At 44.2% G+C, this 22,770-nt stretch overlaps 1 protein-coding gene across 2 annotated transcripts in view; it reads left to right on the top strand.

The window, feature by feature from the left end:
- Pfkp (phosphofructokinase, platelet) overlaps window positions 1-22,770 on the top strand; it is a 63,740-nt gene that overhangs the window by 2,088 nt on the left and 38,882 nt on the right. For both annotated transcript variants that reach the window (XM_013353114.2, XM_005365399.2), the window contains exon 2: window positions 11,942-12,015. In XM_013353114.2, coding sequence (XP_013208568.1) covers window positions 11,942-12,015 — 74 coding nt within the window. The remainder of the gene's footprint in view (window positions 1-11,941; window positions 12,016-22,770) is intronic.

The raw sequence follows: 22,770 nt of genomic DNA, 5'->3' as shown, positions 1-22,770 counted from the left end.
CTGCCACTACAGGAAGAGGCTTACCACCACTAGGGCAGCAAGGTGAAGTGGTGAAAGGTTTAATTTTAGAATCAACGTCCTGGTTGATTAGAAAACCAGTATTGATGGCTTATCCCTTTGACGTCCCTGGCCAAAGACGTTTCCTGAAATATTTAGCCTCTGTGCAATGGTCTGAGATTCTTGGATACTTGGCGGAAACTTCATTTTCTTTTCTGCTTATCTTGGATCTTCCACAGGTGAGAAGTGGGGAATCTGATTTTTAAATTCTTTTGCTGTCTCTTCGGTGCAAAAAGGATACTTTCAAAACCAAAATTGCATTTGAACGTCTCTGGGTTAGTATAGTATCAGGTTCATGGAAGGTGGTTGCTCTCGTCTTAGTAGCGGGCACCAACTGTGTCCTGTCACACCTGAGCTGTTTCGTCAGAGCCAGTTGTATGGGTACTCAGCCTGATTTTTCTTAGAACTTGTATAAACAGTCATGCTTGGTCGTGATACTATATTGGACCTGTTTGAGTGGGTGCATGCATTTTTTTTTCCTGGAAAAGCTTCTTGAGATGCTCAGAGGACCTGGACTTAGCAGTGTCACTACCCCTGGGACGGATGGTGTTTATTGTACTGTTATTCTTCCACGACTACATCTTGACTTCATCAGTACCTGATTTTTCCTGAAAGAGGGGTTTGTTCATAGCCAAAGGTCGGATGCAAACTTAAATCTTACACTAACAGAATGATAGTATAATTGAATGCTGGAATGGCCTAGTTGGTACAGTACATGTTCTATTCATCTTATATGCCAAAGTCTTGTAGTTCTCATCTATCTTCCTAATGACAAGGCTACAAGATACTGAGTTCTTCATTTTGGAGGTAGGGAGAAAGACTCACAAGAAATAAGTAACTTAGGCAAGACCATAAGGCACGTACCTGGTGGTAGCAGGATTTCAATGATGCTTTATGAAATCTTGTCTCCAAAACCTCTTTACTGGACCATGTCTTCATGGCATCTCTCTCTATAAGACTGGTTGAGTCACTGCTCAAAAGTGAATGGAGCCCAGCTTTCTCAAATGTATATAGAGCCTTTTTGGACCACTTTGTTAGTGGAGCAGGTAAATGCCTTTTTTTTTTTACACTATTAGTAATAGCAAGGTGGCTTAAACCATGTGGCATAGCACTCAATACAAAAGTAGCAGAAAATTTTCTTTTTCCAAAGAAATTTATATGTTTCATTCTAAAATGAAACTGAAAATTCAACCATTATTTTCACATTCGCCTAAAATGAACTCCACATTGCTAGACAGGCAAGTTGACTATGACTAAGTGCCCACATTCAGGCAGTATTACTTCCTGCACAAAAATGATAAATGGTTTTAGATACACTGTAACAGATTGCTGAGATGGCTTGCTGGGTAAATGTGCTTGCTGCTAAACCTGGTGAGTTCAATCCCTGAGTCCCACATGGTGGAAGGAGAAAACTGACTCACGCAATTTGTCCTCTGACTCACACGTGCACCATGGCCTGTCCCCCTCCCACATATACAGATAAATAAACTAATTAATGTGACAATTAAAAAGCTAGATTGTGACCTCTGTGGGTCTGGTGTATGGTTGCATTCAAATTAGTCAGAATCCATGGTCTGTGTTTAGGGTAGGCTCAGTTGTTTATTGCCTATGGGAGACATCAACATTAATACAATATTTACCAAACATCTACTTAGATTTTATATGAATCTCTCCAAGGTTCTGTGAAAGTAACTAGCCATTAAAGACTGCTTGTTATGTGGTAGGCTGAGGTACTCTGGGTGCCAGGCTAATCTGATGCGTGAGCCACTGAAGTTGAAGATGCTCTGGTGTTTCTCAAGTTCGCAGAAGTGAGTGTCAGGGCCGGAACTTGTGGCTGTAGATGGGATGCAGATACACTGTGCTGTTGACAGTTTTCAGTGCAACTATAGCTCACAACATCCTGCATGGCAGGCAGCAAGCACTGAAGTAAGTGTTGACTGTCCGCCCCCCACCTCCCCCCCAGTATGTGTTGACTGTCTCCCAACCTGGAATCACCAGTAAAGGGACAGGGAGCAAATTTGCATTTAGGTGAATTAGGAGCATTAGGCGAATTAGACCCTTACATATCAAAATTGCTCTGTCAGCCTTTGAGCATTAGGTACCAACCACTAGTAATTGTAAAGAGCCTGAAGATTGTGCTTAGCAGCCAGAGGCACCCACAGACTTGGCCCAGGTGCTGAATTGGTTCCTCTATCTTATACATTCACTCTGCCCTCTGTATTTGTGGATTTCACATTTGCAAATGCTATCAAACATGGCTTGAACATATATTTCTAAGTGTAGCATGTACTAAAATATCCATGGACTTGTTTCGCTGTCATTACCCTCCAACCAATACAGCACCATAACCATTTGCCTTGTGCTAGCTGTGCTAAAATGCAGAGATGCTTCAAGGCTTATGGGAGGATGTGCTAAATTCTATAAAACCTTTTGTCCACTTTATACGTGAACTTCCAAGTCTTTGGATTGGTTTCTAAAAGGATGGATACAAGAATCGATTCCAAGAAAATAGCAAAGCAAGTCTGCGTCCATTGAATACCCCGATGAGAGCCCTGATTGGGCCCCTTCTTTACCCATAGCTGTGCTTGTATGGGACGCCAGGACATGCAGAAAAGATTTTGTGAACAGTAGACATGTGACCTCACACAGCTCCACAAACATGTGTGTGTGTGCGTGTGTGTGTGTGTGTGTGTATGAGCAAAGCACACAAGCACTTGTGTTTACTATCCTAAAACTCTTGCCTGTCTGCTCTTTGCAGGGCATCACTCAGATAATAAGATAATTATTTCAGCAAAAATATAGGGCAAGTCCATCATCACTGTAGTGTTTGTTTATTTTCTTGGTGCTGGGGATCAGACCAGAGCTTTGTTCATGCCAGGGAATCTGAGGCTGTTTAAGATTAGATCTATTGATGAATTGTCAAAAGCCCCCAGAATTGGAAATCTGAAGATAAGGCCGCCACATGTGGGAGACAGGTGTCAGAATACAAAGATGCACTCATTCTCTACAGTCACCACGTGAATGACTTCGTTGAGTAGAGGGCCCAAGGGGTGAAGAGCAGGTGGCTGTGCTCAGCGGAGAGATGACTCACTTTTGGAGTACACTCTTGTATTTTTATTTGTTACCAAATCCCTCCATGCAGGCTGGATTCTTCCTCACAACCGGGCCTTGCCACCTTGTAGTTTGTTTGGAATTACAGTAATTGTGCCTGTCTCGGTGGACGCGGCTTTAAAACACAGGGAACAGTCGCCCTAGACGCAGACTTATCTATAGGCCCAGTTTTCCACCTACTGGAAGGAATACAGGAGTTTCTTATTTGCAAGGTGAAGCAGTCAGAATGTCCCATCTCTGCCTTTCTCAGTTTTCTTCCCCCCACCCCCCTCACCCTGAATCTCCCTAGCCCCTTATCTCCCTACATCATCAGACAAAAGTGGGACACAGCCAAGGAAGAAGGGCTGGACCATTCTGGCCTTCTAACATCACTGTCCACTCCCCCACCCAGTCACTTCCTTGTCCCTCCTCACTGTGCTCACTGCCACCTGAAAGATGCTGCGAGAACAGTGCTGATAGAGAACAGTGCTGATAGAGCGGCTCTGCCAAAGGCTGGGAATGGTCCTGGAGTTCCCTAATCCCTCTATCCCCAGGTGGGTTACAGACCACACAAGATTCAGGGCTCAAAGGGGCTGTTGTTTGTTAGCCCAGGCTCCCAGGAGACTTCCCTAATGCATCAACCCAGTGGCCCTCTGTTACTGTTCTCTCGGGCTTGATCAGCATTTTGGCTGAGAGGATTTCATAATATAGGGTCCATTATCAAAAAATGTGACCCAGTTACAAGTTTTCTGATTAGAAATAATTGAAAGGGGTGGGCACGTGGTTGCCCCAAGTGTCATTCTTTCTGTCTGATGTTTTTCAAATTTATACTGCTTTTATTCAGACTGCTTATGCTCTTATATAACCATTCCACCACAGGAACAAGTTGTGGAATATGTGAAGCCTTAGGTAGAACCCCAGAGTCCTTTCTATCCCTATCACGACATGAACCTATGGACTGTACGCCTCAGAGGCTGCTGCAAGCCGAGTAGGATCCTGTACCAGAAGGAGGGGAAAGGTGTGAGTTACAGAGGCCTGGGAAACCTTGGAAAGCCTGGGAGGAGCCAACAGGAAGTAGCCCAAGGCCAGGGAGCCAGATTCCTTCTGGGGTTGGGAGGAAGTAGGTACTTGTCAACACAGGCTGTGTGTAAACTTTGGATTTACCTTGTCTGAGCTGGGAAACCGTGCTGAGGTTACTGTCTGCCTCTGCTAAAGGTCACTTTGTGGAACAGAGAGGCAGAGAACTGGGGTTGAGTGACTCAGAAGAAACGGGTGGAGGCTTGGGGAGGCAGGGTTGGGGGATGTGACTGACAGGATGCTACTGTGGAAGCACAGCCTAGGAAGCAGCAGAAGGGCTTTTGAATAGGTGGGGGGCACAAGCTAGACGAGAACTCATCTGCTGAGACCATAAAGACAGTGTAGGAAACTGTAGGTATACGAAGGCCAGTGAGAATACATTCTTTTCAATGGTGCCTGTAACAGTAGCAAATGAATAGGGAGAAAAAAGGAAGTCAGTGAAAAATTGTCCATAGGAAGTAGGTCCTATGGAATGAAGTGTTCACCATTGTTTAATAAGGACCTAGTTACAAAGCAGGCTGTGTTCAGTACTTCACACATTAGTGAGTAGATTTCAAGAGCATTTCTGTCCATGAAGAATAAGGTTTGTAGCCAGACGGCAGTGGTGCACACCTTAAATCCCAGCACTCGGGAGGCTGAAGCAGGCAGATCTCTGTGAGTTCAAGACCAGTCTGGTCTACAAAAGCTAGTTCCCAGTATATCTAGGACTGTTACACAGAGAAACCTTGTCTCTAAAAACAAACAAACAAACAAACAAAAAGGCTTGGATTAGTAGCCTGTGGTTCATTGATTAGTAACCATACTAGTGAAAGTAACAGAAAGAGGTGAAATAATTGTGTGTGTAATCCAGTATTTTACAACATAACTATTGTATTGGTTATTGATACTATCTTTTCTGAATTAAGACTGGAATCTGTATGTACTGCCATTATAGCGCATTAAAGTGTGGGCAAGACACATGTGATCTGAAGGTACCCTGATGAACAGTATGGTCACAGAGCCACAACGGTGTGTCATCACCTTCATTTAAAAGGTCTACCTAAAAAGGGTATCTGTTCCTCGGGGAAAAGGAGAGACTGTGAAAACTGGAGATGGGAGGGGTGCCGAAAAGTGCCCTGGTAGTCATGATGTTGCACGTGTGCTCATGGCCTCAGTGTGGAATTGCACAAGACTTGTACAAGGGTGACCCATCAACATCCCATCACAAGACCCCCAACTCTCAGAGGAGTTATAGACAAGAAAAGTGCAGGGCAGGAGTGTCATTTTCCTCAGTGGTAGGACCACTTGACCTTACTCAAGCAAGTACCCACCCATCATCCATCCTTGTGCATGCAGAGATCTCCAAATAAATTTACCTCACTGTACACAGACATGAAAAATGGGAAAGGGGAATTTGAGAAGAAGGCATTTGGTGAGAGAGGAAGATGATAAGAATATACTGTGTGAGAAACTTTGACCAAAGGAATATATGCATACATAAACATATATACATACACACATACACACACATCTACATACATACGCATATATACACATACACACGTATACATACATAAGCATACACACATATACATACACACACACACACATATATACGAAATTGGAAAATAATTTATTTTTAAAAAGAACTCTACATTTTGTATGGACTCTATGAGTATAAACAGGGATCAGGTGACAGTGGTCTCAGTGTTTGCTGTGGACACTGGGACACTCACTCTGAACCCTGTAGTTTCAGGGCCAGTAGTACTTTCCAGCTGTCTGTTTGGCTAACTTCTTCCACTTCAGATTCTTCCTCAAACACTAGTCTTCAGCAAAGCCCTGGCGAACCACCGTAGTGCTTCCTAAATCCTCCAAGCTCTTCGTTTCCTGTACCACTCTGCTTGACATTTTTCTCCTTAACACTTATGCCTTTTTAGTAGTAGCTTTAATGTGTTTATCTGCTACTAATTTATTATATTATTCAGTGTGTGTGTGTGTGTGTGTGTGTGTGTGTGTGTGTGCGCTCTTGCTTGTGTGGAAACCTGTGGAAGACAGGGATGGACATCAGATATCTTGTCCAATCACTTCTCCACTCTATGAGACACTTTTTTTTTTTTTTTTTTTTTTTTGGTTTTGTTTTTTGAGACAGTGTCTCTTTGCTGCTTTAAAGCCTGTCCTGGAACTAACTCTTGTAGACCAGTTGGCCTTGAACTCACAGAGATCTGCCTGTCTGGGATTAAAGGCATACACCACCATGGTCAGACACTCTTGTATGCACCTGGAACTCACTGTTTCGTCTAGACTGGCTAACCCACCATGCAGCTGTCTGTTTTCAGGGGCCCCTCCTCCCAGCACTGGGTTTGCATATACATGCTATTGTGTCCATCCTTCATCCACAGAACCATCTTCTCAGTTCCTCATTTGTTTATTTACTCCCGTGGCAGACCAAATCCAGGGTCTCCAAATTGTCCTCTACCACTGAACTGAATTTCCAGATCCTGTCGGTGGGCACTATTGGTATTTATGTTACTGCTCTTTGCCCTCTCCTGACTGCACTGAGCTCCAGAGGGCCAGGGTCTCTGCTGGTATGTCAGCAAAGTCTCCCAACAGCTCCTGGAAAAGATTAGGCACTCAATCCACATACATGCGGTATATGTGATGGCTAGGCAGATGAGGACATCCTTATAGATTTATCTGAGCCCTTCTGATGTTGACTCTTGGACCTGGGGTCAGGGTGGCTCGTAGCTTGATAACTGTGAGGGAGCGAGGCTTTTCCTGGGTTCTGTCTCTCCATCCACACCCCTTCCCTATCAACATCATTTAGAGACAGAACTTAATGAATAACTACAGCAGCAAGAATAATATAGGGCACGGTTTATGTTCATCTTTTAAAAGGCCTTTCTGCTTTATGTCTGTATATGTGTGTGTCTATGTGTATGACTGCCACACGTGTGTGGGTTCTGCAGAGGCCAGAAGAAGGCGTAGGATGGTGGGAACTAGAGGTGTGGTACATAGGTTTGTTACTAGGTACCCATAGATCATGTGCAGCAGTCGAATCCGGGTGATTAGTTCTTTCATCTCAAATAGTTACTGTCACAGGACTCTGAGTTTAAGTGTTGCCAGAGTAGTGTTTCAAAGCCAGCCTTTGCAACGGGTGAGGTGTGTCTCGCAGCAGCCAGTAAATAAAGATTTACCTAATGTTTCCTTGATGCCCTCAAGGAAAAAGTGAACTTGCCACTATTTTTCCTCCACTGTCCTTTAGTGAGAACCGTTGGCGACATGTCCATCTTTTCCATTCAGTCACACGTTTCCCACCCAACAGCACCATCTCCATGTTAAACTAGTTTCAGTTCTATAAGAAGACTGCACCTGTTCCTGGAGTTGTTAGCGTTAGGGCCTGACGAGCTGGGCTCTGCCACCAGCCCTCAATATGTCAATTAAACATGCAAAGTAGTAGTGAAAAACAGAAAAAGGAGATTTGTTCAGAGTGACCACAGCTGAGAAGAGAAATGAAGAAGTTCGTAGACGGCCCCACCTCACCCCAGTTCCACCTTCCAGGTCTGAAACCTTCTGCGAGTAGGTTAACTTGAAGACAAGAGGTTTGTGTAACTAAGCAGTCCTGGGCCGGCGTGGTCATGCCCAACAGTGACTTACCACTATCTGGGCTACAGTCTGTCCGGCAAGGTGGTTTTTGTTATTGTTGTTGTTGTTGTTTTTATTTTTCTTTTATTTTTAAAGTTTTTTGAGACATGGTTTCTGTTAGCCCAAGGGTCCTGGAACTTTTTTTGTAGACCAGGCTGGACTTGAACTCAGAGATGCACCTGCTCTGCTTCCTTCATGGTGCTGGGATTAAAGGTATGCACTGCCAAGCCTGCCTACTTGAAAGCTGTTCCGACAACTTAGCAGAACTATATGCATCTTCTTTTGAGAGAAAGCTCTACTCTGGCTGGCATCAAACTCCAGTCTTTTTTTTTCTCCCAGCATGAGATTCCTGGGGAAATTCCAGTTCCTTGTGGTCCATTGTGTCAATAATCTGAAAGACAAAGGGAGGTACATCAATGTCTCCTTAGATTATCTTTATTCTTGTTCCAAGCCTTCCGGGAGGACTGGGCTGGGATTTAGATTTCTTTCAAAAAGACACAAAGATTGTTGCTTTGAAGGAAGGTGATGAAATACTCTAGGAGGTTGCTTTGAGTCCCAGGTCAGACCGTAAACCCTAAACAAATGAGGGAAAGAACACTGTGCTGTAACTGTTCCGGGACAAACAGTAGGCCGAGTGTGAGGGAAACTCTTGAATCTGCTCTTTGTCCCAAATGACCAGGTGGCTGAGGACAAGGTCAGCCCCAAGTGAAATGACACAGATGTTTACCCAGGAGACTATAAGCCCCAAGTCTTAAGGATACTTGTCAACATATTGGTTTCTTTGTTTCCTCCTTGATCCCTGTTCGCCTCTTCCCAGAACCTTCTTGGGGCTCATCTTATTCTGTCTGACAGCATGTTTTCAAAGACAGAGCCTAAGATCTCTGTGGCCCTTAGATGGGAATCAGGCCCCAGTAGGCAGTCTTCTGAAACTGGCCTTGTTAAAGCGCAAGGGAGGCTTAAATCCCAGCTTCTCGTTTAATTAATTTAGTTACCCCTTCCTGGGCAGTATCCTTCAGAGCCCCAGCTTTCTCCTGGCTCCTTAGAGGAATCTGGACTTCAGCAGGCTTCCCTAGGTGATTTCAGAGTACAGAGCTGACTTTAGAGGCAGTTCAGACAATCCCACCTAAAGGGCCAAGGTGGATCTCTAGCGATTAACTTCTTAAAGATTAGTTTGCAAGTGAATGGAAGCCTCCAGGCTGTGCCTCCTGAAGCGTGGTAGGATAGGGGGTCAGCTGTTAGCCTGGGAGATACAGACTCTAGGGCTGTGCCTGAGAAGCTCCTGAGGCAGCCTCCAGCCCCAGTTTTAGGACCCTTCCTCAGGCCTCGGGCCTGGAGTGTAATCACAGTTCTTTCCTGGTGAGTTAGAGTTTGGCAGGTTAATCTCCCCGCAGCAGGGGGTGGTTTCACGTTTCTTTCTTTTCCGTCCCCGCAGCCCAGCCAGATCGCTGTCACTCTCTGACCACACTCAGCTTTCTCTTTTCCTTATCACTCCCAGCGTTCAGCAATCTCATTCCTTCTGTCTCTTCTTTTACACACACTCTTTTCAAACCCCCAAGTTTGTTCATGAGGTCATGTTTCTGTGGGGGTGAGGGAGGGAACATGTGGAAATGAGATCTTCAGAGAAGGGAGGCACAAAAGGACCCAGGGCATTATTCCTTGGGGTACTGCATCAACCCATTTTCCAGGGTTTGTACAGTTCAGGTACCTAGTGGTTGATTAAGTGATTATAACCGTAGCACAAAGCCCTAGAACCACAGCCACTCTGCGGGAGCCACGAAGTGCTGCTGTTATCCACAGCTAAAAGGAGAGAGACGCCTGCGTCATTAGCACATAGCTCTGTCTGGCAGGGAAAGGGGGAGACTGGAGAAGCAGAACTAGGAAGTTAAAGAAAAGCTGCAGGGGGAGAGTACAGGTGGGGATGATGCTGAAGTTCCAGAGGATCTTACAGGAATGTCTCACTGTCACCAACTAGCAGGACAGTCCTCAGGATGTGGCTAGGCATCTCCCCTCCCGCATGCCAGTTTGGTTTTCCTTCCCATGGACCCTTTCGCAGGAGGAGCGTGGCATATGTATGTATGTACACCTTAGCCAAAACAGTCATTCTCTTGGCAGAAAACGTTTCAAACATTGTTGAGTCCAAGAACAATGAGGTTCTTTCTGTAGTACACAGCAGTTAAGTGCTTTACCACTAAGGAGTGGGGGTCTTACATGGTTTTTGCCTTATGTGTGATCATGAGTTAAAATCAATGATAAAGGATTTTTTAGTTGTTTTGCCAAAGAGGACTATTCAAATTAAATCTTTAGCTTCTAAAATATGATTTGAGTGGAAGGTTAAAATTGAGACTGAGTTTCCATGATAAAGGCATGTGTACGTTTCTTTTCTTTTTTAAAAAAAATTATTTATTATTATGTACACAGGTATTTAGCCTACATGTATTCCTGCAGGCCAGAAGAGGGCACCAGATATCATTACAGATAGTTGTGAGCCACCATGTGGTTGCTGGGAATTGAACTCAGGACCTCCAGAAGAGCAGTCAGTGCTCTTAACCTCTGAGCCATCACTCTAGCCCATGTATACATTTCTAAGAGATTTGTGGAAATGAAAATGAGGAAAACTTATATGCATATTTGTGTGGGCATGCACCCATTTCTGTGGAGGCCAGAGGTCTAGTGCCTTCCCTAATTGTTCTTCACTTTATTTTTGAGAGAGGGTCTGTTACTGAATCTGGTACTGCTCACTGACTTGGACAGGATAGTTAGCCTCCAAGTTTGAGCAACCCTCCTTCCTGCCTTCAGGAATACGAGCACACTGCAGTGGTTGGCTTTTTACATGGGTGGCCTGGATCAGAACTCAGGTCTTCATGCTTGTGCAGCAGGTACTTTGTGGATGGAGTCACTTCCCCAGCTCCCAATCTATTTTGTACTTATTTAAAGATGTCATCTGTCATCCTTCTGTATTGCAGCATGTCTACTTTTCTTATTTGTTTCCCACAATTTTAAGATCCAAGATGGGAGATTTGGAGAAAACTGTAGCCTGGGAGGAACCTGGCTGATCGCCGAGTTGCTCGTCATTCTGAGGCTGAGGACTACATCCTTTCTGGGCATGGTCTTTTCTCCTTGTCTCCTCTCTCCTGCTGGGTTTTAGATCCTGAGCTAAGGTGGTACAAGGTTCTTCAAGTGTTATGCCACTGGTAGGCTACAAAAGCAAGCTTTCAGCTTCCCGAAGTGTTATCTCAGTTGAGAGTAAATCTGAGCTTCTGGCCTTGCATTCTATTGCACACTTTTAAGTGTGGAAAATGCCCCTGGTCTATCTTAAGGACCTATGGCGATTTCTAGTACACTGACTTGTTTTACTTCCTCTTCTAACAAAAATGCCATGGTTTGTTTTGTGGTTAAGACCATCGCCTACTTTTATTTTTTTTATTTATTTATTTTTTTTTTGGTTTTTCGAGACAGGGTTTCTCTGTAGCTTTGGAGCCGGTCCTGGAACTCCCTTGGTAGACCAGGCTGGCCTCGAACTCACAGAGATCTGCCTGCCTCTGCCTCCCGAGTGCTGGGATTACAGGCATGCGCCACCACCGCCCGGCTAACGCCTACTTTTAAATCACACCAATAGGTAGGGATAAAATAACTATTCACCTTCCCAAGACCGATTGCCCCTTTCACTATTAGCTTCTTTGACTTTGGCTAGCGACATCTGCCTTCTGTTTTCTTCAGTGATTGTCTGGAGTTTGTCCAGACAAATTGTCTAGCATTCTGTACTGCAGAGCACACACACATCCACCCCCAGCACTCGGGAAGGAGTTGCAAGCTCTACTCAGCCTCAAGCTAGACACAGAAAAGGAAGCCTTGAGTGATATTCTGAACTGAAAAAAACCCTAGGTTCTTTTGTAATGTAACTCATCTTTAGATGAACCCCAGTATGCAGGGTACCCTGATTTCTAACTGTTTTTTATATTTACTATACTTATCCTAAAGGTATGGTTCATAGTCATGTCTCATGAGGAACCAGCACAGGCAGTTATAACAGTTTGCCTAGGTCTTGGTGAACTGGCCTCAAGCTCTCTACTGACAACTGCTCCTGTTCCTTCCACAGGTATGAACGCTGCTGTCCGTGCTGTGGTGCGCATGGGAATATACGTGGGGGCCAAAGTGTACTTTATATATGAGGTCAGTGCCTGCTTCCCATTTGTGCTTTCTCTGACTCAGGAATTCGGACCGCCCACTGGCTCATAGCCCTGCCGCTCTCAGGTCTCTCTCTCTCTTGCTGCCCGCCCTGACTGAGTGCCAGAGGTGCTGGGAAAAAATGAGATAAGACAGCACAAAAGTCATGCTGGTATCGACTTCCTGGTCTTGATTGCTGGGTTAATGGTCCTGAATGTGTTAACTGTGTGAGCCAGACGTCAAAGAACAGTCTGAGGGATGGAAAGACGGCCGCTTGGAGCTTCCCAACCTTAATGTGAAGCTGACACCACTCCCTAGCGTCTGCTCATGTCTTGGCCTCACAGTGAAGAATCTATTTTATTAGTGCACAAATAAAAATGATGTCATGAGTTTGCCTGGAAATGGAAACCATGTTAAACAAAATAAACTAGACTTAGAAAGACAAGCACGTTTGCTGCCCTACAGATGTGAGATTTTAATGTGTGTGTGTGTGTGTGTGTGTGTGTGTGTGTGTGTGCACGTGCACGTGTGCGATGTGAAACTAGAAAGGAGACCATGGTGGGAAGAAATTATATAAAGGAGTAGAAGAGGGAGAGAAAAGGTGGTAAAATCCCTGTGACTTGAGCACAGAGGGGAGCTGTTGGGAGAGGGATAGCAAAAGTCGGGGGATAGGAAGAGAATGAATGGGCAGAAAGGTGTTTGAAAATGCCATAACGAAATCCATCATCTCCTGCATGGACTTGTACTAAAACTAAGCAACAACAGCTAAACTGAAACTGCTTATTGTCTCCCGTGTTGAGGTCCTGGCAGCTTAGGAAATAGGTAGTATGTGAAGAAGGAACCAGCGTAATTTCCAAAAGTATAAGGAAAAGTCATTTTGTTTTTAACTTTACAAAATGTAGCTAAAAGTGGAAAAGAATGGTTTTCTAAACGATCAGTTCAGGACTGAGGAGATGGCTCCGTAAGGTAGAGCTTGTCCTAGAAGCATCAAAGACCCAGCTGTGCATCTACAGAAGCCTTGTAGAAGCCACTGTGGTCATATGCACCTGGAATCCCACTAGTCCAATGACGTGGTTGGAAACAGAGACAGAGGAGTTTGCCTTAGAGGCTGGGGGTTGGGAGATAACTTTCACATCAAACTGGTGTGTAAGAGTCCTATGTCACTGGCCCATTTAGGGTTTTCCCCATCCCTTAAAAACTACTTCTATGTCTATATTGCTATTTAAAATTCTGTGTTTTGGGTTAGTCCTTTGGTCTGTAGATAATGGCACCAGTCAGCTAAAAAGCCATGGCCACTGTGATACATACCTCTGGCTGATGTAACAGTTTCTAAAAACCATCCAATCCTAACCCTCAGCATCACCTGCTCCACAGGTGGTAACTTCTTATCTCTGCACACAGCTGGTTGTGTTAGTCAGGGTTTCTATTGCTGTGAAGAGATACCATGAATATGACAACACTTATAAAGGAAAAACATCTAATTAGAGTGGTTCCATACTCAGGGGTTCAGTACATTATTATCAGTACATTATGCAGGGAGCATAGCAGCATGTAGGCAGGCACTGTGCTTCCTATATCTTGATATGCAGGCAACAGGAAGTAGACTGTGATCCTGGGCAATACCTTTAGCACTCAAAGCTATCCGCACAATGACATACTTCCTTTAACAAAGCCACACCTTCTCAAAGAGCAACTCCCTAAGAGATTGTGAGGGCCAATACTTTCAAACTACCACTCTGGCGTCTACTAAAACATCCTCCCTTTCGTGAAGCTGTTGCACTTGTATTCCTTTGCTCATCCCTTAGGTTTTAATTTGATTTTCGAAGTCTGTGGCTGTATGATTTTGTATGATTTTGTTCATTACATTTTGAAGGTTGAAAACAGTGGTTCTGACCCTTCGTCCATTCAGCCCGTTTTAACGTTTACTGTTTGGAGCATGTGAAGGTCAAATTCTCCTTGTGAATTTCCATGGCTGGTCTGGTCCTGACTGCTGCCATCCCTTATTCTGCTCCATGAGGTGTAAGCACAGATTAGGATCCGTGCCACACAGAGCACGAGCCCTCTTGCTCCTCTTCCTCCTCCCCTGAAAGTTTGCTTTGTGTGTCAAGGTCTCTGAAGGGAGGCCATCGACTTAATCATTCGGCCACTGGGCTTCAAGTGCCACGGCCATATTTCACCTGGGCCTTTGTGTTGTTTGTTCCTTCTGCTTCTGTTTCAGAGCTTGCATGAGAGCACGAGGCGGATTCTCTCCCCTTTTCCCCCAACCTCTCTCTCCCTTCGCCTCTCCTGTCTTGAGCCTTGCTGGCCTGAGAGCAGTTCCTCATTAGCAAGTGTGGTTTTCATGAGCTTTCTGGGGTTGGAGCAGTACCAGATGAGGTTTTCTGTTAAAATTAGCAGTAGTTTCACATTGGCTAACGACTTAGAGCCAACAGACCAGGGAGCCTATGTGATTTTTACACAGGCCACAGGGCTATGTCTTCTGCTCTTGCTGTATGCAGCTAAGCACCTAAGCACCTTAGAAAAGAGAAAGTTCCCCACGAGTCTCTTTGATCTGGCTGGTAGCTCTGAGGGTGTTTGAGGTTAAGATGGAAGTTATTTCTGTTATTTCACAGTCAAACTGAATTCTTCCCCAAACGGTTGATGTTCTCTGTGTCCTTTGTAGGGCCAGAAAGAGCTCAGCCCAGTGACTCCCAAGTCTAGTCAGGGGTGACTTAGATCCAAGGACATTTGCCATTGCTTGATGACATTTTTGATGATTTCATTGTTAGAGGGAGGATTGTTCCTGTCATCCAGATGGTAGAATACTGCCTAACACCTTTTAAACCAGACAAGGCAGTCCTTGAAGAATCAGTTGGTCCCACGTGTCAGACCCAACAACGTTGAGAAACCCACTGTTCCATGAAGAGCCGACTATGTCTTGGATATTGTTCACTGGGGAAGAGACTCGAATTTAGTTGGGGAAGACATGTTGGCTGTGCTTTAACCTGTGCTAGAAACTGGTAAATCCTTAGTGCTTGTTCAGATGCTCCTTGTATGCAGTTGCCATGTCTGGCGTGTCTGTACTTTGTTCTTCCTTGTTCTTCCAGTCATGTGATTGTCTGTCTGACTTCTGCTGATACTAGCTAGCTCCAGACCTGTGTCTACCAGACTCTGCACATTTAAAAATCAAACAACTGATAGGGAGATCCTCTTATAGACCTACAGTGAAAGACTTTTGCTCTTTCTTTTGAGGTTAACCAGATTTATTCTCCACGCTGTTGTTTTTAGAGGTCTCTAGAGAAACAGAACCAACAGTATGTAATCATAAGACAGGATTTATTAGATTGGCTCATTCACTCATAGGCTCCCTTCCTCTGTTGAGTTGGAGGAAATGAATAGATGTTCAGTCTAAGGAGCTGGAAGCCTCAGTATGAGAGAGGGGTCAATGATGCTATAGGGCTTGGTGTATGTGTAAGAGTCCTTCTTCAATAGCAGTAAGTATTACTGGAGTTAAATCAATTGAGAGTGTCATCATCTATATAGATGTAAAACTTTTGCTTCTATAATTTTAAAATCCAAAAAGACCAGAAAATCTGTAAGCTTGACTTGACACCACTTGCTTGACAGCAAAGCCCTGGTAGCCTAAAAGGAGGCTCAGCCTACCTGGTGTGAGGGGCTGTACCTTCCTGTATAGAAAGTGACGCCTACAGGATGGCCATCACTGAGCTCCTGATTGCCTCAGGTCACATTTATCGGCACAGCCACACAGCCTTGAAAATGCAAACCTTTAGAATCCTATTCCGGGGTTAGGTGAGGGACTGTGGAATTTCACAAGCAGCCCAGTGCCTGAAAAGGAAAAAATAAACCTTTGATCCTGTGTCCTTATTTGACCCAAGGGAGTATTATTTGTGCTGGGTATGATGGAGGCAGGAAAGCTTTAGGAGTTCAGAGTCGTCCTTGAGTACCTAGTGCATTCCAGGCCAGCCGAGGCTACATAAGATCTTGCCTCAAAACCCCTAAAAGAAAAAGAATGGGGGTGGACAACGGGAAAAAAGAGGAAGGGAAGGAAGAAAACAGAAATCTGTGTCTCTCCCTCACTGGTAGAAAATGTGGAAGAGTTTTGAGTACTAACCCCAAAGGGGCTGTTTGCTGGCTAGTTGCAGGACAAGAAGACATGCTCACCTTTGACCCCATTGGTTGTGGCCAGGCACAGAACTGAGGCATGTGACTGAACTGGTGCACTCTGTGACCTTCTGAGAATCATGAGTTACCTCATAGTTAGGCTTCTTTATTTATTAGCCTCACTATCACCAGCCCTGTGCTGTTTGGGATGGGATATCAGGGGTGGGGAATGGGAATCCCATGCATTACAGTTTTAAGAAGCATCCTGCCTCTACCCACTGGATGCCAGAGGCACCTCCTCCCCTTAATCATGCCAGTCAGGATTGTTTCCAGGTGGCACTGTTTCCTGGAGGCACAATCCCTCTTATTAGGGACTGCTATTCTCAACCAATTGGATTTGAATTTATAAGGTTCCCGGTATTGTGTTTCTAAGCATCATTTAGTGATTCATCCCAACACGTTTGTTCATGTATACTCCAGTTTCTCAGTTTGCCTAGAACTTTCAATGTTACCAGCAGATTAGAACAGATAAACGGATTAGTATTCATTAAAAAATGGGCTCTCCTTCCCCCTCCTTTCCCTCTCTCCTCCTTTGTTCCTCCTCCTTTCTCCTACTCCGCTCTTCATCTTCACCCTCATCCTCCTGAGCCTCTTTCCTCCTTCCCCCATTTCTTCTGAAAATGTATGAACCTGGAAACTCTGGTGTTTCCGGCAAAAGCCTGGCACCTGCTTGGGCTGAGCTGTTTTGTCTAGCTGCTACTTGCTGGCCTGTAGATCTGGGTCAGGCATACGTGAGATGCATGTGGAGCCCTTGGGCTCCATTCCAGGAGAGATGGAAGGGGTTGGTGGGTTAACCCAGTTTTTTTCCTATGTAATGAGCTGATCATTCATTACTTTCTTTCTCTCCTGTTTGTTTTAATTGCTCTTAAGCTAGGTTCTTTCTTTAAGAGCCTACAGAAAGCCATAGCTCCTCAGTAGTGATAAGACAAGACTAATAAATAGTCTACAGGAAAGACCACATCCTGAGCAGGCTGCCCTGGATTAGGCGGATCCAACCCAGGATAGGAAAAAGTGAAATTAATTTGGGAGCATCGTGGCTGAAGAAGACAGGAGCTTCATTGCTTTTAGTTTATTGTGTAGGTTTACTATCCTATTGTCAAAGGTTTTCTGCAGATTTTGAAAGAACGGTTCCTAGAGATGTTTGCAAAAATGTCACCTAAATGTCTTTTGCCTTTAAATGAAGGATTTAACAGTTTGATAGTGTACATGGGCAGCCATTTATACATGCTGTCCAAGCTCACCTCTCAGCCTATATGGGAACGAACGCCATTTTAGCAGCTATTCTTGCTATTCTAAATTTCAGTTTCAATTGAAAATGTGTTAGATGTGAAGAAATAAGGAAGAGGAGAGCTGATGCTGCCGTGTCCTCACAGATCTACCCAAATGGTTCCTTTGTCACCTTCTTTGCGGCTCCAGAGCCTGCAGGGTCTCTGCTGTCCTTGTCACTTCCAGTTGACATGTCTATTTCTGGTTTCACCAGACTGGCTTTTCCTCTTGAACGAGAATGATTAGCCTGTCACTTTGGCCTCTCTTGTTTCAGGCCCTGAGTACTATAGTCTGACTTAATAGCCACATGAAGGCGGTTTGGGGTTGGAATGTGGCACAGGTGGCTGAGTGCACGGAGCTTTGATCCCCAGCCCAGCAAACTCACAAGAGTCCCTGTGACTCCAGCACTCAGGACATAGAGGCAGGAAGAACAGGAGCCTAAGGGCATCCTCGAAGTTCCAGGCCATTCTAGGCTGCAGGAGACTGTCCCCCCCCCCCCAAGAAAAAAGGTAAAAGCTGAAGAAATGAAAGGAAAGAAGGTTGCGTGTTAACTAGTGGGTTCCTGATAGACATTCCTCTCCACTCTCCCTTTGGCTAGAAGAGCAATTCCTCTTGTTCCCCAAAAGAATGCATTCCCAACTTTTGGTGTTTAAAGCGAGAGATGCTGAACTACGACAGAAAAATCCATGAAACCCTTGTCTAGCCTCTGCTCTTTTTGTTCTGAAGGGTGAGTTCTTGTCTCCTGCTGTAATCTGGGTATGTAATCAGTGCTTATGCGCTTAAAATGCATGGGCAATGCCAGCTGGTAAGATTCCTTAGTCAGAAAACAGGTCACAGTATCAGTGCTGACTTCTTTGACCATCTCTAGGTTGTTCATCGCTGTCATCAAATGCTACTCCTCCTGTTCTGATGCTGGCTTCCACATCCCCCACCAGTGTCTCAACATTCAAGCAACGTTATCAACATCTCATTCAAGCATCTCACAAGGATTTCTAAGATAATCATTTGTGTGCATTCGAACTTCCTTAATACCCAAACTAGTTAACACTATATCTGCCTAAAACTACTAGCAGTGGCATTTGAAGGCAGTACTGGATTGCATCAGCACATGCTGTCTCCTGTAGGCTGTTCACCTACCAGGCCCAGCCTTTGTACCTACATGCATGACTCTTAAGAGCGCTGGTTGATTTACACTGACATATAAAAGGCCAATCCATATGATGAGTTCCTGCTCTTTTGCCTGGAACACGGGCCAGGATATGTTTTAGTAGTGATAATAGCTGCAGGTGTGAGTACCGTTTTTTAATAAGTGCTAAAACGATGCTAGGTCTTACACTAAATTTATATGTCACTTCTGACCTCATGATCCCTACAGCTGTCTTATTGTCGTGACAGTTTCAGACGGTCCAAACACACAGCATTGTCAAATTGCAGAAGAGGACGGACTTTCTCTGCCCAATGTTGCCATCTCCACTGTCACCGTGGTGGTCACAGTGAGGCTGAGTGAGTGCCCACTGAGGACGTCATAATCACCTCATGTAAATATGACTGTTATCCTGGAGGAAGGATGACCTGCCTCCTTCCTGCTGTGGCTGTTAGGTTGATAACATTCCTGAAATTGAGCACTGTTAGCTTTGGCTTAAGGAAATCCAATGATGCCAGAGGACCAAATAAATCAAGTCGGCTTGTTTGCTCATGCTCCAAGTACAGGACTACATAATGGCTTGCCATGATCTAACCTATTTTAGAGCTGACCCAGCCTTACCAAGGACAAGTTCTATGGCTTCTTTCTCTGTAGGAATTTTCCGTGAAGTAATTAAGCCACTGAGAACATTTTTTAATGGGCTGACTGTCAAGTTCTTTACTTCAGTTCAGAGCCTTGGCAGAGAGATGATCATAGCCCTCTAGGCCAGGGAACGAAAGACTCTACAGTCTCAGATTCTGTGTGGACCTTTCCTGTGTGCAAAATTAAGCCAAGGTCCTGAATTTCAAAAATCACTGGTAACCCTGGCATGGTGACTCATGCCTGTAATTCCATCAAATAAGAATCTGAAACAGGAGGATTCCCATGAATCTGAAGTCACGAAGCTGAAGTAGGAAGATCCCGATGTCTGGGCTCCCTAGTGAGACTAGAGAAATGACCCATCACTTGCTTGTAAGTGCGTGATTTCAGGACTGAGCACATGGTATTGGATAACCACTTTGGAGGCTGTTCCCTGGCGAAGACTACTACTCTCAGAATTCCTTAGTTGCCTATAGTTCTTTATGTAAGATTGGGGCCTTATTAGATTTCTAATTTTTGTGTTAGCATGTCTACTGAAATCATATACACACTAGTAATGTAGAGGCTGAGCAGGTTATATTTATGTATTTAGGAATATATGTATATATATATTTATATTCATAGACATACACACACATGCACAAATACAAATAAATAGAGAGAACAATAGGAGGGGTGGATTGGAGGGAGGAAGTGGAAGGAGAAAAATAAAGAAATTACAATTTAATATATATTTAAATTAAAAAATCCCACACAGTGCTTACTATTCTTACAGAGGCCTGCAGCTCGATTCCTAGCACCTACTTCAGTAGGTTCACAACTGTATTTAACATTAGCTGCAGGGTATCTGCTGCTCTTTTCTGGCTTCTAAGAGTATCTACACACACACACAAATGGAACAAAATCTTAAAAATAAAGAAAAATGCTGGGCTTTAATTCCAGCACTCGGTAGGCAGAGGCAGGTGGATCTCTGTGAGTTTGAGGCCAGCCTGATTTACAGAGTTTGAGGACAACCAAAGCTACAACAAGGAAAGCCAGTCTCAAACCATAAAAAGAAAAAAGAAAACCATGGACATACGGAACTTTTGTGCCCCTCCCTTTTTGAGCCGCTAGTTTTGACCAATGGTTTTTACTAATATAAATATGAATATAAAAATCAGATAGCTATTCAGAGACTCTCAATATTCCCGCCCTCAAGCATTTTTTTGTAGCAGAAAACTTCAGAAATTCACATTGAGACACATGAATCTGTGAGGTAACAAGAAACCTACTGTCGCATGAATAATCAAAACCCAGAGATGAGATATTGGGGTTCAAGTAGAAGATCAGGAAAGCAAAGCAGCCAACCACTAGAGAGACTTTTTGCTTCTACCAAATCTTTAAACTGAAGGGACAAGATTCTGTCTTCACAACTCCTCAGAATTCACAATCCAGTGAATTCCTGTCTCTTCCCCTTTATATTCCTCTCTCTACCCAGCCATATTGCTCCTGTCTCCACCTCTCTAGTGCTGGGATTAAAGGTGTGTGACTCCCAAACACTGGGATTAAAGGTGTGAACCACCACCACCTGGATCTGCTTCTAGATTGATCTTGTGTAGCTCAGGGTAGCTTTGAATTTACAGAGATCCCTGGACCCCTGTCTGCTGAGTCCTGGGATTAAAGGTGTGTGCCACCACTCCCTGGCCTGGATGGCTGACTAGTGTGGCTGCTTTGCCCTCTGATCTTCAGGCAAGCTTTATTTATTAAAACACAAATAATATACCACTTTAACTGACCATAGATCCATCCAACAAGACTAAGAAAGGAAAAGGCCTGATTTAATATTAGATGATAATTTTCCGTATGGCCCTTTAATTTTGAAAAAAATAATTTGATTACTTGGAGTGAGTGGGCTGGGTTTTACTTTGTTTATGGTGGAGTCAACACGTGGCTAAGCATAGTGGCCACACGGTCCCCTAAATAAAGCAGCACATTTCTTCAGAATCAGTTGGGAGCCACTGATGCCCAGACAAGTGCTGTTCAGTATAAATCAGAGCCTGTGCGTGACCCGTGTTGTCATGGCAGTGAATGATGTGATAAGAAATTCTGGTGGATGATGGGTCTCCTTAGAATCATCCTCTGAAGTAGAGTAGACAAAGCTGGTAGGGTGGCCTCTTTGGTTAAGAACTTAGTATAATTTTTTTTTTTTTTTTTGCTTTTTTGAGACAGGGTTTCTCTGTGGTGTTGGAGCCTATCCTGGAACTAACTCTTGTAGACCAGGCTGGTCTCGAACTCACAGAGATCCGCCTGCCTCTGCCTCCCAAGTGCTGGGATTAAAGGCATGCGCCACCACCACCCGGCAAGAACTTCGTATGATTTTAAAAGGCTCCATGGTTTGCTTTCCTTAGGTGAGTCATGAAACTGGCTTTGAAGGCAGAGTACAAAATGAAATTCTAGAATGTGATTTGGCGACATTAGGATAAGTGTTTTTCCCAATAGGGGGAAAAAAAAAACAATCTCACTTTCTACACGATAACAAATTAGGGTAAAATCAGTCCTCCTAATTGGCAATGGCTTCTTTTGAGTAAAAGCAGCTCAGAGCTGTAGGTGGCCGTGATTCTTCTGACATGATGTGAGCACAATGACTTTGCAAACTAAAGGATGAGTCATTTCCCAGCAAGGTACCACGTGTACAGTGGAGTGGAGCTTTAAATGCAAGAGTAGTTGAATCATTCTCCTCTGGGGTTTCTGATTGCTTCCTTCACCATAGATATCTAGACTATGCGAAATATCTAAATTATTATTGCCAAGCACCTTTAAATGTGTTAAGGCTTGTAGAGCATTTTTCTTTTCTTTTCTAATTAGCAAAATTCTCTGTAAAAAAACAAAACAAAACAACCAACACATTTTAAAGTATCAAATCAGTATTTAGGACTTGTATGTAGAACAGTTGGTAGAATGCTTGCTTAGCACGTAAGAAGCCCTGAATTCAATTTGCAGCACCAAATAAGACTGGGTGTGCCAGTGCACTGCATACCTGTAACCCCAGTACTTGGGAGCTGGGGGCAGAAGCATCAGAAGTTCAAGACCATCCTCAGCTGCACAGTAAATTCAAGTCCAGTCTGGGCTGTGTGAGACTTTGTGTCAACAAACAAACAAACAAACAAACAAAACCCACCGTTTAGATGAAACGATAACTAGGAAAGGGAACATTTCTGTTCTCTGTGTGGCATGATTAAATAGTGAGATGGCCTGTAGTGACTGAGTGAGGAGCAGTGTGGATGCTGCAGGAATACTGTAGATAGTGATGCTACAAAAGGTTTACCTGAACCCAGGGCTGAGACAATCTCAGGATGCTTTTCGACCTCCAGTTGTTCCAGAAGAAAATCACCAAATTCAATTTATGCAGTTACCCTGATACTCAAACCACACAAAGATTTAACAAAGAGCGAGAATCACAGACCCATTTCCCTATGAACATAGACACAAAAACTCTTGCAAGCCGGGCGATGGTGGCGCACGCCTTTAATCCCAGCACTCGGGAGGCAGAGGCAGGCGGATCTCTGTGAGTT

Source organism: Microtus ochrogaster, unplaced genomic scaffold, assembly GCF_000317375.1.
Source record: "Microtus ochrogaster isolate Prairie Vole_2 unplaced genomic scaffold, MicOch1.0 UNK2, whole genome shotgun sequence".
Lineage (NCBI taxonomy): Eukaryota > Metazoa > Chordata > Mammalia > Rodentia > Cricetidae > Microtus > Microtus ochrogaster.
This window is presented reverse-complemented; position numbering and strand designations above follow the sequence as displayed.